The sequence below is a fragment of the Coregonus clupeaformis genome, chromosome 5, assembly GCF_020615455.1.
Source record: "Coregonus clupeaformis isolate EN_2021a chromosome 5, ASM2061545v1, whole genome shotgun sequence".
Taxonomy (NCBI): Eukaryota; Metazoa; Chordata; class Actinopteri; order Salmoniformes; family Salmonidae; genus Coregonus; species Coregonus clupeaformis.
Window position 1 is genome coordinate 19,196,007 of NC_059196.1, and position 14,591 is coordinate 19,210,597.

General features: G+C 44.9%; 1 protein-coding gene across 2 annotated transcripts in view; it reads right to left on the reverse strand.

Annotated features, from left to right (window-relative positions):
• Positions 1-710: 710 nt before the first annotated feature.
• trmt9b (tRNA methyltransferase 9B) overlaps positions 711-14,591 on the reverse strand; it is a 41,477-nt gene continuing 27,596 nt past the window's right edge. For both annotated transcript variants that reach the window (XM_041874313.1, XM_041874320.1), the window contains 3 exons: positions 13,546-13,719; positions 2,659-2,889; positions 711-2,408 (listed from right to left, as the gene is read on the reverse strand). In XM_041874313.1, the coding sequence (XP_041730247.1) occupies positions 1,666-2,408; positions 2,659-2,889; positions 13,546-13,719 (1,148 nt within the window). In that variant the 3' untranslated portion in view covers positions 711-1,665. The remainder of the gene's footprint in view (positions 2,409-2,658; positions 2,890-13,545; positions 13,720-14,591) is intronic.

Genomic DNA, 14,591 nt, shown 5'->3' on the forward strand with positions numbered 1-14,591 from the left:
AAACGGATGCATCACTTGTGAATAACATTAATATTAAACTATCAATAGTATCCATTAAACAAGTTTTGTTGCAACAATGAAAACGATCTTGAATGGAAACAGTCTATATAAAGATTGCCATTTGTTTTCGTAAAGCATTCTTACATGCTACTGATTTTGGTAAAATCTTGCATGTTATGATGGAGACTAGGTTTAGCTACCTCACTCAACCCTTTTTCACACTACTGAGCTGAGCCAAACTGAGCCAAGCCAGTACTGCACTAGCCTTGGCCGGGATTCAATCCGATCGCGCTTGTAGACAATACAGCTTTCAAAGGCAATGTTACCGTGTTTGTGAAGATTGAATTTAAAAGGTAATATCGGCTCAATTAGAAATGACCTTTAAATATCACGCGCGCTATAGTGCGGTTTTGGATTGAATCCCGACTCTTGAAACCGTACTGGAAAGGACAATGTGAAAGGAAAATATCCAAGCCAGCACGGTATTGTGCATCATTGGTATCATTCCACTCTCGAACTGTAATGTATGTAGTTCCCTGGCATGCCATAGGATGGCACTAACACTATTATGTAGCGTTGTCTACTAATTTTGTCTGACAGATAGTAAATGTTGTTCTGTACCCGCATCCCTGGTGTATCAGGAAATTGAGAACATTGGTAGAATAAACATTTGATTATAATTAGGACCAATAAATCATTCACAAAAGAGATTCATACTAATTATTTATTGATGGGGTAAACAAAAACATACACGGACAAATTCTATTAAAAAATGTCACTTAAAAATCAACCATAAAACATTTTTGACAAAAATAATATAGGCTAGGTGAGATATCAATCTCTACACCAGTAACATAGCAGTGGGTCTATACATGCTGCACTGCACTGACAGGCTTATGCAACCGCCCCGGTTCAATGACTACAGAGATGTTTCAAGTTTTCCGAGAGCTATTCATATGCGAACCACTGATATTCAGCAAGCAGAAACATACCTACAGTGCAACATTTCACAGTATCATCTAGGATGTGCGCCTGTTCAGCTGGACAAAATATTAACACCAAATCACACAGACAGCATTGACATTATAGCACTTGCCTTAAGCGTTAATAACAGCACATGGCTCCTTAGAACATGACCCATAGAAAGGGATACCAACACATCACAGAATGTTGCAGCAAGGTTGGTTCCTATTGTATATTGCGGAACATATGAAGACAAATACAGGCAGAATTTGCATATGAGAGACCCATTCCACCACTATATAATATAAATGGTCAATGGTTAGTCTAAGGGGCATAATTTCCTCTATGGCTAAAAACAGAAGAGCAAAATCTAGAGGGGGAAAACTGAAATGACTTGACTCCTTGGCAGACATTTTTCATAGTTATTGATGGTCCATTGATAGCAGCATTGGAACGGAGGATAGAAGTCTTGGGAATAGGGTGCCATTTGGGACGCTGCCCAGGTATACCCTGCCACTGGGTCTCTGGATACTGCTTATTAGGTGCTTTTCATTTGCGAAACACAGTAACTCTTAAAACAACACCTGAAGAATATGAACAGTACCTTCAACATCTCTTTAAAAAATAGTGTCTTTTTTTTAAATCGAGGCGCAATATGAATAAATCACGATAAAAAATAAAATCAAACTTGTTAAAACCAAGTCATATCTTCCAAACCTGGACCTTCTCGGCCACCACGCACCAGTTGGCATGGTCGAAGCAGGAGTAAAGGACGTGGAGCTCCTCGACGTGGCTCTCGATCAGCTCCGCCAGCTCGCCCTCCCGGAACACGTGGTAATAGCGCAGACACGAGGCGGCCGCCGGCTCCCCTTCACTGTCCTGGGGGCTCAGACTGCTGTCCTGTCCCTGTTTGAGGTCTCCTGGTGGGCCTGCTTCCTTCTCCCCTGGCTGCCCTGGTCCCTCTGTGTGTTGCCTCTGGTAGGAGGAGACCAGGTCAGGCAGGGCCACAGAGCCACACTCCTGGACCAAGGCCGTAGAGACACTGGTCTTCTCTGTGGAGTTGGAGTGGTTGTCGTTGCTGCACACCCCATGATCTCTCTGGCTCTTGGCTAAGTCGGTGACCGAGTCAAAGACATCTTCCTCTGAGCTGTTCCTGGATAAGCCAGAAAAGAGGCTGGTCACCTGCTTGATGAGGCCCGCTCCCCTGCGTCTGCGGCCGACCTTGCTCCCCTCCCCAAGCTGGGAGGAGAAGGTGCTGAGGAGTTCCCTGGAGGTGGACCTGGAGATGGACAGGCTGCCAAAGTCAAAGACTGAGTCCAGGGAGCGTGAGAAGAACCACAGCCTCTGGCTCTGCTGGGGACTGCAGGCTATTTCCTCTTCGTCCAGCATGGACGATGTCCTTTTCACCTTCCTGTGCTTGTCTTTGTTGTCACTGTAGAGGCATTCTTGGATAGGTAAGAAAATAATCGTACTTGGTTAGTCCAAACACACACACACGTGCGCACGCACACACATTCACACAAACACTATTTTAGGGGTTAAAAGCCTTGATCAAGGGCACAACAGCAGGAGACTGCACCTGGGATCAACAACACAAAACAGCAGCCTTCCAGATATTGCCAGCTTATCTCTTATATTGCCCTGCCCGGAATTTGAAACAGCAACCTTCCAGCACCTCCTTAACCAGCTACCTACCGCTCATGCTCTGTGCTGCGCCCCTCCTCCGGGGTGTGGGCCACTCCCTGCCCATGGCGGGGGACGGGGGGTTGGGGTTCCAGGGCACGAAGATGTCCTGCTTCTGAAACTTACGGCGTGTCTGCTCCATGGCCCACACGTAAATCATGATGCGCCCGCCCACACGCAGTGTCCTCGCCATTTCCTTTATTGCTCGAATACGACGCTCTTTGGTGGACAAATGATGGATGACTAGTAGGAGAAAAAACATTTGAGGGTCAGAAAGTTGAAGTTCAGCAGTGCAACTGAGAAAGTGGTGGGCGTTGGAGCTTCTTTTACAGTATTGTCACATGTTCAACAGATCTTTCTGAATGGGGGGGAATTGAGATAGTGTGAAGAGGGACAAGAGCAAAGGCTACAGAGCATAGACTACAGACTTGGTTCAACTCAAACTGAGGCAATCAACTCAGAAAGTAAACTGAAATTCCAGTTCAATAATAGCATAAGGGGCATCTAAGTATTTATTTATTTCAAAAGTTGTTGGTCAATTTTTAATTCAAATGACTTCCTGAATTGACTTCTTTCAATTTGAATTGACCCCAACGCTGATGGGGCTGGATTTGAACCCACACCAACGCCGCTATACATGTGCTCTGAAGGCAGCGGCAGTAACTGTTCGACCACCCGAGACCACTGAAGGGCCAGTGTTTATGTTTATTAATACTGTCCTAGGGCAAATGAGCACCCAAATCCTGCCTACTCACGCATTGGTAATTAGACACCACTTTACCTTGCAATAAAACCATTCATTATTTCCCAAACATACCCTTGTTATCTTGGTAACCTGGCTGCCGAGGCAACGAGGGTGCTGTGCCAGGAAGTGCTTATGTCATGTCACTTAGGAAACCCGCCTTGTTTTCAACATTTCATTCATGTCACTCAAACACTTTGATTTGAAGTGAAGCACTGAACATGAACAGCTACATGTCACCCAAGCAGAGGCAGTTGGGAGTATGTTAAAATGGGCAATTTGGGATTCAAACAACAAAACGGCACCAGCCACTTTTTTGGGGTAAACAGCAGAGGGAAGGGGCTGGAGAAATGTAACCACTCAAATTCATAGACAGAGCTATGGTTGCAAGGACTGACCAAAAATGAGATCAACATTATTTTTAACGATGTTTTGAAGCTGTACAGTGTTTGTTTACAAATTACAATTGCAACATTTACAACCAATGGAGTAAAACAAGCTTATATTTGGGGTGATGGGGTACGACAGTTGAACTAAGCTCATGAGGCATGCATACGTTAAATTCATCAATAATCAATGGCTATATATCATGAATTTAAAAGTGAGAAATTGATAAATTAATGTGTTGCATGTGAGCCTCATGCCAAAGACAATTTTCAAATGTAAATTAGATATACAAAGCTTTTTTAATTGAATTGAATCAAGTGACCCGTTAGTCTAACACTGGGTCCCAATTCACTCCCTACCACAGTGCTTGACTTGGGCCGGAGCTGTCCAGAGCGCCGTACCGGCACTTCACATTTTTGGGGAATTGCATATCGGCTCCTCTATAAAACAAAGTAGCCTATCGCCGGCCCAGATTCACTCACGGAGGCAAAAAAGGTTGCTGTTTTAGGTTTTAGGCTGTGTTTCTGTATAGCACTTTGTAACATCTGCTGATGTAAAAAGGGCATTATAAATACATTTGATTGATTGATCAGAGCGTAACGAAGGCTGGATCTGCACTGAATAGCAATGGAGAGTGGGCATTCAGTTCCTGATTCCGTTTTGTTAAAGTTTATTTGCTGCTAGTCTGTGAATCTGCGTGACAGTAGGCTGTTTGAGATTGCGCAGTTCCTGAAAAGGACGCATAACTTCCAACATCTGATTCAGTATAAGCAGGCCCAGGTGAGGAGAACTATCCGTCAGGCAAAGAGGTCATGTTGCCGTCGGTTCTGTGACACCATTGGAAGGGCGACACCTGTGGGAGAAGTGTGGGGGATGATTAAGACGATGAGTGGGGTCAGAGGGGAGTGGGATTATCCAGTGTTGATGAGTGGGGAGGATGTGGCAGTAACAGATCAGGAGAGGGCATAGATGATGGCCAAAGCGTTTGTCCAAGTGCATAGCTCGGCAAATTTGTCAGAGGGGCAAAGGGGGAGAGAGAACACGAGAGAGGAGCATCCTGGAGTGCTGGATAGGAGGGAGGATGTAAATGATGCGTTGAATGCACCATTTACCATGGCAGAGATGAAAAGGGCAATAGGTAAGGCTGGGTTAACTTCACCTGGGAAAGATGAGGTGTGCTATGTTATGTTGGCCCATCTTAGTGATGAGGCACTGGAAAAGGTATTGGTGTTGTACAAGAGTGTGGGAGGAGGGAAAACTACCAGGCAGTTGGAAGGAGGCAGTAGTGGTACCAATCCGGAAGCCAGGGAAGGACCCAACGAGGCCAACAAGCTATCGGCTAACAGCTTTAACATCACATGTATGTAAGATTATGGAACGTATGATTACGGAGAGGCTAACTTACTTCCTGGAGAGCAGAGGCCTAGTAACGCCACATCAGAGTGGGTTCAGGAAGGGTAGGGGAACTATGGACCCAGTGTTCTGCTTAGAAGCAGAAGTCAGGAAGGCTCAGGTGAACAAGGAGACTGTTGTAGCTGTCTTTTCTGATGTGGAGAAGGTGTATGATATGATGTGGAAGGAGAGGATGTTTATCAAGCTTGATATTATGGGGGTAGGAGGAAGAACGTACAACTGGATAAAGGATTTCCTGTTTGGAAGGTCTATACAGGTGAGGGTGGGGAAGTCTCTGTCAGGCAGCTACCTGGTGGATAACGGTACACCGCAGGGGAGCGTGATTAGTCCTCTGTTGTTCTCAATCATGTTTACTCTCAGGTATGGCTGGATATTGGGAGGTCGTTATTTGCAGATGATGGGGCCTTATGGAAGAGGGGAAGAAATGTGCCATACATAGTCAGGAAGGTACAGGAAGCAATTGATGAGGTAGAGCGGTGGGCATTAATGTGGGGATTCAGGTTCTCTGTAGAGAAAACTCAGACAGTGTTCTTTACCAGGAGGAAGGTGGGAGATGAGGCATGCTTGAGGTTATATGGGAGAAACTTGGAGAGGGTGGGGCCTTCAGGTTCCTTGGGGTATACTTTGACACTAGACTGACCTGGGTAGAACACATTGAGAGAGTGGTGGGAAAGTGTAAGAAGGTGCTAAATGTGATGCACTGTCTGACGGGGAAGGAGTGGGGGGCTGGGCGTTGCTCCTTGAGGATCATGTATGTTGCATTGATCCGATCTGTAATAGACTATGGCAGTATAGCGTATGGTTCGGCAGCCCGGACCTCATTGGAAAGGTGTCATACAGTGGCAAGGACTCAATATATGTAGTGGGGCGTTTCGGACCTCTCCAGTGGCTGCACTACAGGTGGAGATGGGGGATATGCCATTGCAGATTAGGAGACAGCAGCTAGCAATTAATTATTGGGTCAACCTACAGGGACATGGGGTGTCTCATCCTGCGAAAGGGATTTTACAGGCATGCTGGGAACATGAGCGAGGACAGAACACGAGCTTTGGGTGGGTGGACAATACCTAGGCGAAGGAGATGGGACTGTATGGAAGGGAGTTTAGTCAAACGGTAGCTATTCCTGTGAATCCACCATGGCTACTCCTGCCTCCAGTAGTTGATCTAGAAGTGTTGGAGAGACTACAGAAAGATAGGGAGGGTGTTGATCCATCTGATTTGTTTAAGATACGTCTGGATACTGTGTATCAGGAGTTTGTCGCCATTTACACAGATGGTTCAAAAGATCCAAGGACAGGACGTACTGGCTCAGCATTTGTAGTGCAGGAATGTGGGGTGGCAGTCAGGAAACATATTACAGATCATCTGGCTGTATATACGGCAGAGCTGATGGCCATACTGTTGGCCTTGCAGTGGCTGGAGGAAGTCAAGCCAGACAGAGTAGTTATTTGCTCTGATTCATGTGCAGTGTTGATGAGTTTCCAGTCCTTTAGCTCACATAGCAGACAATACCTGCTTTATGAGGTACTACAAACCCATGGCAGGATTAGACAGATGGGTATACAGATTAGATTTACTTGGTTCCCAGCCCATGTGGGGGTGGAGGGGAACGAGGCAGTTGATGTACTGGCTAAACAAGCACTTAGCAGTGTGGATGTTGATGTTGTAGTTTCAATGAGCGAGGCAAAAAGCTTGATACAGTGCATTCGGAAAGTATTCAGACCCCTTGACTTTTTCCACATTTTGTTACGTTACAGCCTTCCCCCTCATCAATCTACACACAATACCACATAATGACAAAGCAAAAACTGGTTTTTAGAAATGTATAAAAAATAAAGAACGGAAATAACCCACTTACATAAGTATTCAGACCTTTTACTCAGTACTTTGTTGAAGCACCTTTGGCAGCGATTACAGCCTCGAGTCTTCTTGGGTATGACGCTACAAGCTTGGCACCCCTGTATTTGGGGAGTTTATCCCATTCTTCTCTGCAGATCCTCTCAAGCTCTGTCAGGTTGGATGGGGAGCGTCGCTGCACAGCTAATTTCAGGTCTCTCCAGAGATGTAAGATCGGGTTCAAATCCGGGCTCTGGCTGGGCCACTCAAGGACATTCAGAGACTTGTCCCGAAGCCACTCCTGTGTTGTCTTGGCTGTGTGCTTAGGGTTGTTGTCCTGTTGGAAGGTGAACCTTCACCCCAGTCTGAGGTCCTGAGCGCTCTGGAGCAGGTTTTCATCAAGGATCTCTCTGTACTTTGCTCTGTTCATCTTTCCCTCGATCCTGACTAGTCTCCCAGTCCCTGCCACTGAAAAACATCCCCACAGCATGATGCTGCCACTACCATGCTTCACCATAGGGATGGTGCCAGGTTTCCTCCAGATGTGACACTTGGCATTCAGTTCAATCTTGGTTTCATCAGACCAGAGAATCTTGTTTCTTCTGGTCTGAGAGTCCTTTAGGTGCCTTTTGGCAAACTCCAAGCGGGCTGTTATGCGCCTTTTACTGAGGAGTGGCTTCTGTCTGGCCACTACCATAAATGCCTGATTGGTGGAGTGCTGCAGAAATGGTTGTCCTTCTGAAAGGTTCTCCCATCGCCACAGAGGAACTCTGGAGCTCTTTCAGAGTGACCATCGGGTTCTTGGTCACCTCCCTGACCAAGGCCCTTATCTCCCGATTGCTCAATTTGGCCTGGCAGCCAGCTCTAGAAAGAATCTTGGTGGTTCCAATCTTCTTCCATTTAAGAATGATGGAGGCCACTGTGTTCTTGGGGACTTTCAATGCTGCAGAAATGTTTTGGTACCCTTCCCCAGATCTGTGCCTCGACACAATTCTGTCTCTGAGCTCTACGGACAATTCCTTCGACCTCATGGCTTGGTTTTTGCTCTGACATGCACTGTCAACTGTGGGACCTTATATAGACAGGTGTGTGCCTTTCCAAATCATGTCCAATCAATTGAATTTACCACAGGTGGATTCCAATCAAGTTGTAGAATCATCTCAAGGATGATCAATGGAAACAGGATGCACCTGAGCTCAAGTTCGAGTCTCATAGAGAAGGTTCTGAATACTTATGTAAATAAGATATTTCTGTTCTTTATTTTTAATTTGCAAACATTTCTAAAAACCAGTTTTTGCTTTGTCATTATGGGGTATTGTGTGTAGATTGATGAGGGAAAAAAACATTTAAATCAATTTTAGAATAAGGCTGTAACGTAACAAAATGTGGAAAAAGTCAAGGGGTCTGAATACTTTCCTGAATGCACTGTACAGAGGAAAGTCAGGGAGGGGAGGACGGCAGGAAGGGACAGAAGAGAGGAGGCTATTTTTACAAGATTAAGGGTGGGACACAGCCTGTTGAATAAGACCTTAAATGTGATAGGAAAGCATCCAACAGGAAAGTGTGATTATTGCCAGGAAACAGAGACCGTGGAGCATGTATTGCTACAGTGTGGGCAGTATCAGAGGGAAATAGAGAGGATGAGATCTAGTATGAGGGAGAAGGGGATACAGGAAATTAGTTTAAAGAGTATATTGAGTAGAACGTCATTAGATATAAGTTGTGTTCAAATACTCATACTAACCACACTAACCGTACTATTGTGATGTAAATTGAGTATGTAGTATGCTTATTGGTCATAGTATGGATAAAGTTAATATGCCAAAAGTTCCCGGATGTCATACTAAATTCGCCAAAATATGAAGTATACAAGCAGTGGACACTATTTCAATACTTTTAGGGCCCATAATGCAATTCTTCAGAAAATGGGCGTGGCTTCACAACGCTTTCAGATTTGAAGAAAATGGCGGAAAATATGCAGCTGAAGTCCGACGAGAGCGGATTCAAATTCATTGCTTTAACTAGTTATGACAAATGTTAAGAAACTGTTGAGCAATGTAATAAAGTAATGACTTTTCAATTATGTTACGTTACACGTTATGTTGGCTGACAATTTCTTAGCTAAACTATCCTTACGAACCGCATAGCATATCATTACAGCAGTATGTACCGGTATGTTAGCTAGCTTCCTAACATTAGTTGGCTACTAATACATCGTCGAACTTGCCAGTATATTAACTATATGCTATCTAACTACCCAACGTTTATTGACTTGATTATTCACGTCATTCTTAGCTTAGCTAAGTGGTATAATCGTTATTTACCTTTTTGAACACTACCCATGTTTTTGACATGAAGGATATACACTGCTCAAAAAAATAAAGGGAACACTTAAACAACACAATGTAACTCCAAGTCAAATCACACTTCTGTGAAATCAACCTGTCCACTTAGGAAGCAACACTGATTGACAATACATTTCACATGCTGTTGTGCAAATGGAATAGACAATAGGTGGAAATTATAGGCAATTAGCAAGACACCCCCAATAAAGAAGTGGTTCTGCAGGTGGTGACCACAGACCACTTCTCAGTTCCTATGCTTCCTGGCTGATGTTTTGGTCACTTTTGAATGCTGGCGGTGCTTTCACTCTAGTGGTAGCATGAGACGGAGTCTACAACCCACACAAGTGGCTCAGGTAGTGCAGCTCATCCAGGATGGCACATCAATGCGAGCTGTGGCAAGTAGGTTTGCTGTGTCTGTCAGCGTAGTGTCCAGAGCATGGAGGCGCTACCAGGAGACAGGCCAGTACATCAGGAGACGTGGAGGAGGCCGTAGGAGGAAAACAACCCAGCAGCAGGACCACTACCTCCGCCTTTGTGCAAGGAGGAGAAGGAGGAGCACTGCCAGAGCCCTGCAAAATGACCTCCAGCAGGCCACAAATGTGCATGTGTCTGCTCAAACGGTCAGAAACAGACTCCATGAAGGTGGTATGAGGGCCCGACGTCCACAGGTGGGGGTTGTGCTTACAGCCCAACACCGTGCAGGACGTTTGGCATTTGCCAGAGAACACCAAGATTGGCAAATTCGCCACTGGCGCCCTGTGCTCTTCACAGATGAAAGCAGGTTCACACTGAGCACATGTGACAGACATGACAGAGTCTGGAGACGCCGTAGAGAACGTTCTGCTGCCTGCAACATCCTCCAGCATGACCGGTTTGGCGGTGGGTCAGTCATGGTGTGGGGTGGTATTTCTTTGGGGGGCTGCACAGCCCTCCATGTGCTCGCCAGAGGTAGCCTGACTGCCATTAGGTACCGAGATGAGATCTTCAGACCCCTTGTGAGACCATATGCTGGTGCGGTTGGCCCTGGGTTCCTCCTAATGCAAGACAATGCTAGACCTCATGTGGCTGGAGTGTGTCAGCAGTTCCTGCAAGAGGAAGGCATTGATGCTATGGACTGGCCCGCCCGTTCCCCAGACCTGAATCCAATTGAGCACATCTGGGACATCATGTCTCGCTCCATCCACCAACGCCACGTTGCACCACAGACTGTCCAGGGGTTGGCGGATGCTTTAGTCCAGGTGAAGCTGGTTGAGAGAATGCCAAGAGTACTGTAAATATATACAGTGGGGGAAAAAAGTATTTAGTCAGCCACCAATTGTGCAAGTTCTCCCACTTAAAAAGATGAGAGAGGCCTGTAATTTTCATCATAGGTACACGTCAACTATGACAGACAAAATGAGGGAATAAAATCCAGGAAATCACATTGTAGGATTTTTTACGAATTTATTTGCAAATTATGGTGGAAAATAAGTATTTGGTCAATAACAAAAGTTTCTCAATACTTTGTTATATACCCTTTGTTGGCAATGACACAGGTCAAACGTTTTCTGCAAGTCTTCACAAGGTTTTCACACACTGTTGCTGGTATTTTGGCCCATTCCTCCATGCAGATCTCCTCTAGAGCAGTGATGTTTTGGGGCTGTCTCTGGGCAACACGGACTTTCAACTCCCTCCAAAGATTTTCTATGGGGTTGAGATCTGGAGACTGGCTAGGCCACTCCAGGACCTTGAAATACTTCTTACGAAGCCACTCCTTCGTTGCCCGGGTGGTGTGTTTGGGATCATTGTCATGCTGAAAGACCCAGCCACGTTTCATCTGCTGATGGAAGGAGGTTTTCACTCAAAATCTCACGATACATGGCCCCATTCATTCTTTCCTTTACACGGATCAGTCGTCCTGGTCCCTTTGCAGAAAAACAGCCCCAAAGCATGATGTTTCCACCCCCATGCTTCACAGTAGGTATGGTGTTCTTTGGATGCAACTCAGCATTCTTTGTCCTCCAAACACGACAAGTTGAGTTTTTACCAAAAAAGTTCTATTTTGGTTTCATCTGACCATATGACATTCTCCCAATCCTCTTCTGGATCATCCAAATGCACTCTAGCAAACTTCAGACGGGCCTGGACATGTACTGGCTTAAGCAGGGGGACACGTCTGGCGCTGCAGGATTTGAGTCCCTGGCGGCGTAGTGTGTTACTGATGGTAGGCTTTGTTACTTTGGTCCCAGCTCTCTGCAGGTCATTCACTAGGTCCCCCCGTGTGGTTCTGGGATTTTTGCTCACCGTTCTTGTGATCATTTTGACCCCACGGGGTGAGATCTTGCGTGGAGCCCCAGATCGAGGGAGATTATCAGTGGTCTTGTATGTCTTCCATTTCCTAATAATTGCTCCCACAGTTGATTTCTTCAAACCAAGCTGCTTACCTATTGCAGATGCAGTCTTCCCAGCCTGGTGCAGGTCTACAATTTTGTTTCTGGTGTCCTTTGACAGCTCTTTGGTCTTGGCCATAGTGGAGTTCAGAGTGTGACTGTTTGAGGTTGTGGACAGGTGTCTTTTATACTGATAACAAGTTCAAACAGGTGCCATTAATACAGGTAACGAGTGGAGGACAGAGGTGCCTCTTAAAGAAGAAGTTACAGGTCTGTGAAAGCCAGAAATCTTGCTTGTTTGTAGGTGACCAAATACTTATTTTCCACCATAATTTGCACATAAATTCATTAAAAATCCTACAATGTGATTTTCTGGAATTTTTTTCCTCAATTTGTCTGTCATAGTTGACGTGTACCTATGATGAAAATTACAGGCCTCTCTCATCTTTTTAAGTGGGAGAACTTGCACAATTGGTGGCTGACTAAATACTTTTTTTCCCCACTGTAGTACCCGTCAAAAGTTTGGACACACCTACTCATTCCAGGGTTCTTCTTTATTTTGAGGGTTTGTAAAGTAATGGAAATGAGTTTAATAATTTTTGTTAATGTAATTCATGATAGCACACTTTAAAATATGATCAATCACTTAAAAATCTACATATGAGCCATTATCGTAATGACCCTTCAGTGCGTGTTTGTGTGTGCACTTATCAAGAGAACACGTGGTCATCCTTACTGCCTATGGTCTGGCGGACTCACTAAACAAATACATATTTTGTAAATAATGTCTGAGTGTTGGAGTGTGCACCTGGCTATCCGTACATTTTAAAAACAAGAAAATGGTGCCGTCTGCTTTGTTAAATATAAGGAATTTGAAATGATTTATACTTTTACTTTTGATACTTGAGTATATTTTACAATTACATTTACTTTTGATACTTAAGTATATTTAAAACCAAATACTTTTAGACTTTTACTTAAGTAGTATTTTACTGGGTGATTTTCACTTTTACTTTAGTCATTTTCTTTTAAGATATCTTTACTTTTACTCAAGTATGACAATTGGGTACGTTTTCCACCACTGAGGGTGGCAACCATCCTCCAGGATAGCTACTGGGTGTTCAGGCTTCTGTTCCTGCCCTGGTCTAACCACATTGTAGCATTAGCATCAGCTGCTCAACAGGACCTTGATAAGCAGACTTGGGTGTTTCAGGGCTGGATCAAAAGCCAAGCCTGCACACCCAGGAGCTCTCCAGATGGAGGGTTGACCACATGTTGACAACATGTGACTAACGGTGCAGTTCTACTGGGGGGGGGGGTGTAAGTGACGATCAAGGGCACAATGGCAGGAGATGGTAGACCAACATGGGATCAGACACAGCAGCCTTCCAGTGTCAATAATGCTTACTTTTTCATGTAGGCTATAATAATAGTCATGATAAATCTGTATAAACCCTTAACAGTGAATAACCAGAGGTCTCTATAGCATAATGTCATTTGTGAATTTCGGTGAACATAGTCTAATGGACCGACTTGGAAAAAGACAGCTCCTGCACTTATTTTACCCCAAGTCAAGCACTGCTTATACCTATCCAGACCCTTCCGATATGCAAACATTTTAGGGTTAGGCCCGAGGGGGAGTGAGGGGGACAGTAAAAATAAGACATTAATGGTAGCAGTAGTATGAGTCAGAATGCAAGCCAGTTGGCCGGATTCAAACCCATTCCGATTGAACCGGGGTCAGACACACTAACCGCTAGACCACACAGGCCACTACCCTCCCATGTTGAGTGAAGTATAGGCCTACCTGCGATAGAGAGGACGCCGTCAAAGCAGCTGTCCCTGTAGGGCAGCCTGAGGCTGTCACACAGCTGCACCTCGTGGCCCTGGCTCCAGGCGGAGTCCACCAGGGGGCGACACACGTCACAGCCCAGCTTGAACACACTGCCGTTGATGTGCAGGTACTTGCCATTGCCACAGCCTGTGATGGGGATGAGGGCAGACAATCAACAACAAACACCAGGTCCCAGTCCCGATTCTCCACCCTTTTCCAAAAGTGAGCACTTGCTCACTCGCCATCAAAGCTTTCAAAGAATTGGATTGGTGTAAGAATTGGCTGGAGGGAGTTTCCACCATTGTTTAATCTGTGCACCCTTTGGGAGAAGGGCAGAGAATCAGGACGCAGCCTAGATGTAAACCCCAGGAGAAAGACATGCATGAGGCCAATATGAAAGGGCACCCTTTGCTTGACTGTGCACTACCTTTGTGGCATCCAAAATGTGTGTGAAGATAATGTGTCTTGAGTTTAATTTAAAATGTAGAGACAAGAAAGGGAGGGGTGTGTGCTGAAGATATAGGCAAGCCTCTCTCCAGAATGGCTCAGCTGTCTCCCGCCAATTCTTGCACATTCATTGTTTCATTGTGTGAATTGTTTGCCTTTAAATACTTTTTTTATTACATAAGTCACTAGTAGTAAATGTACCGTTAATCCCTGTCATTTGGTTACATTAATTTCTGTTAATGCATGTATTAATTACAGTCATTTACCGTTCTCAGTGGAAACGTTGTTTGCAGAGTTCACAACCTGCTACACTTGTGAGAAATAAGTTTTGGTTAATTTCATAACCATCATTTATGAGATTGGTCATTGTTTTCATTGTTTTAGTCATTTAGCAGACGCTCTTATCCAGAGCGACTTACAGTTAGTGAGTGCATACATAATATATTTTTTTTTTATCATACCGGTCCCCCGTCTTTTGTTTGGAGAGCTCCATGTGAGCATTGAGCATGTGTCTGGTTTCTCTGTCCTGATAATGTTGAGGGAGCGTGCGGAAATGTAGGAAAGTGTTTTTT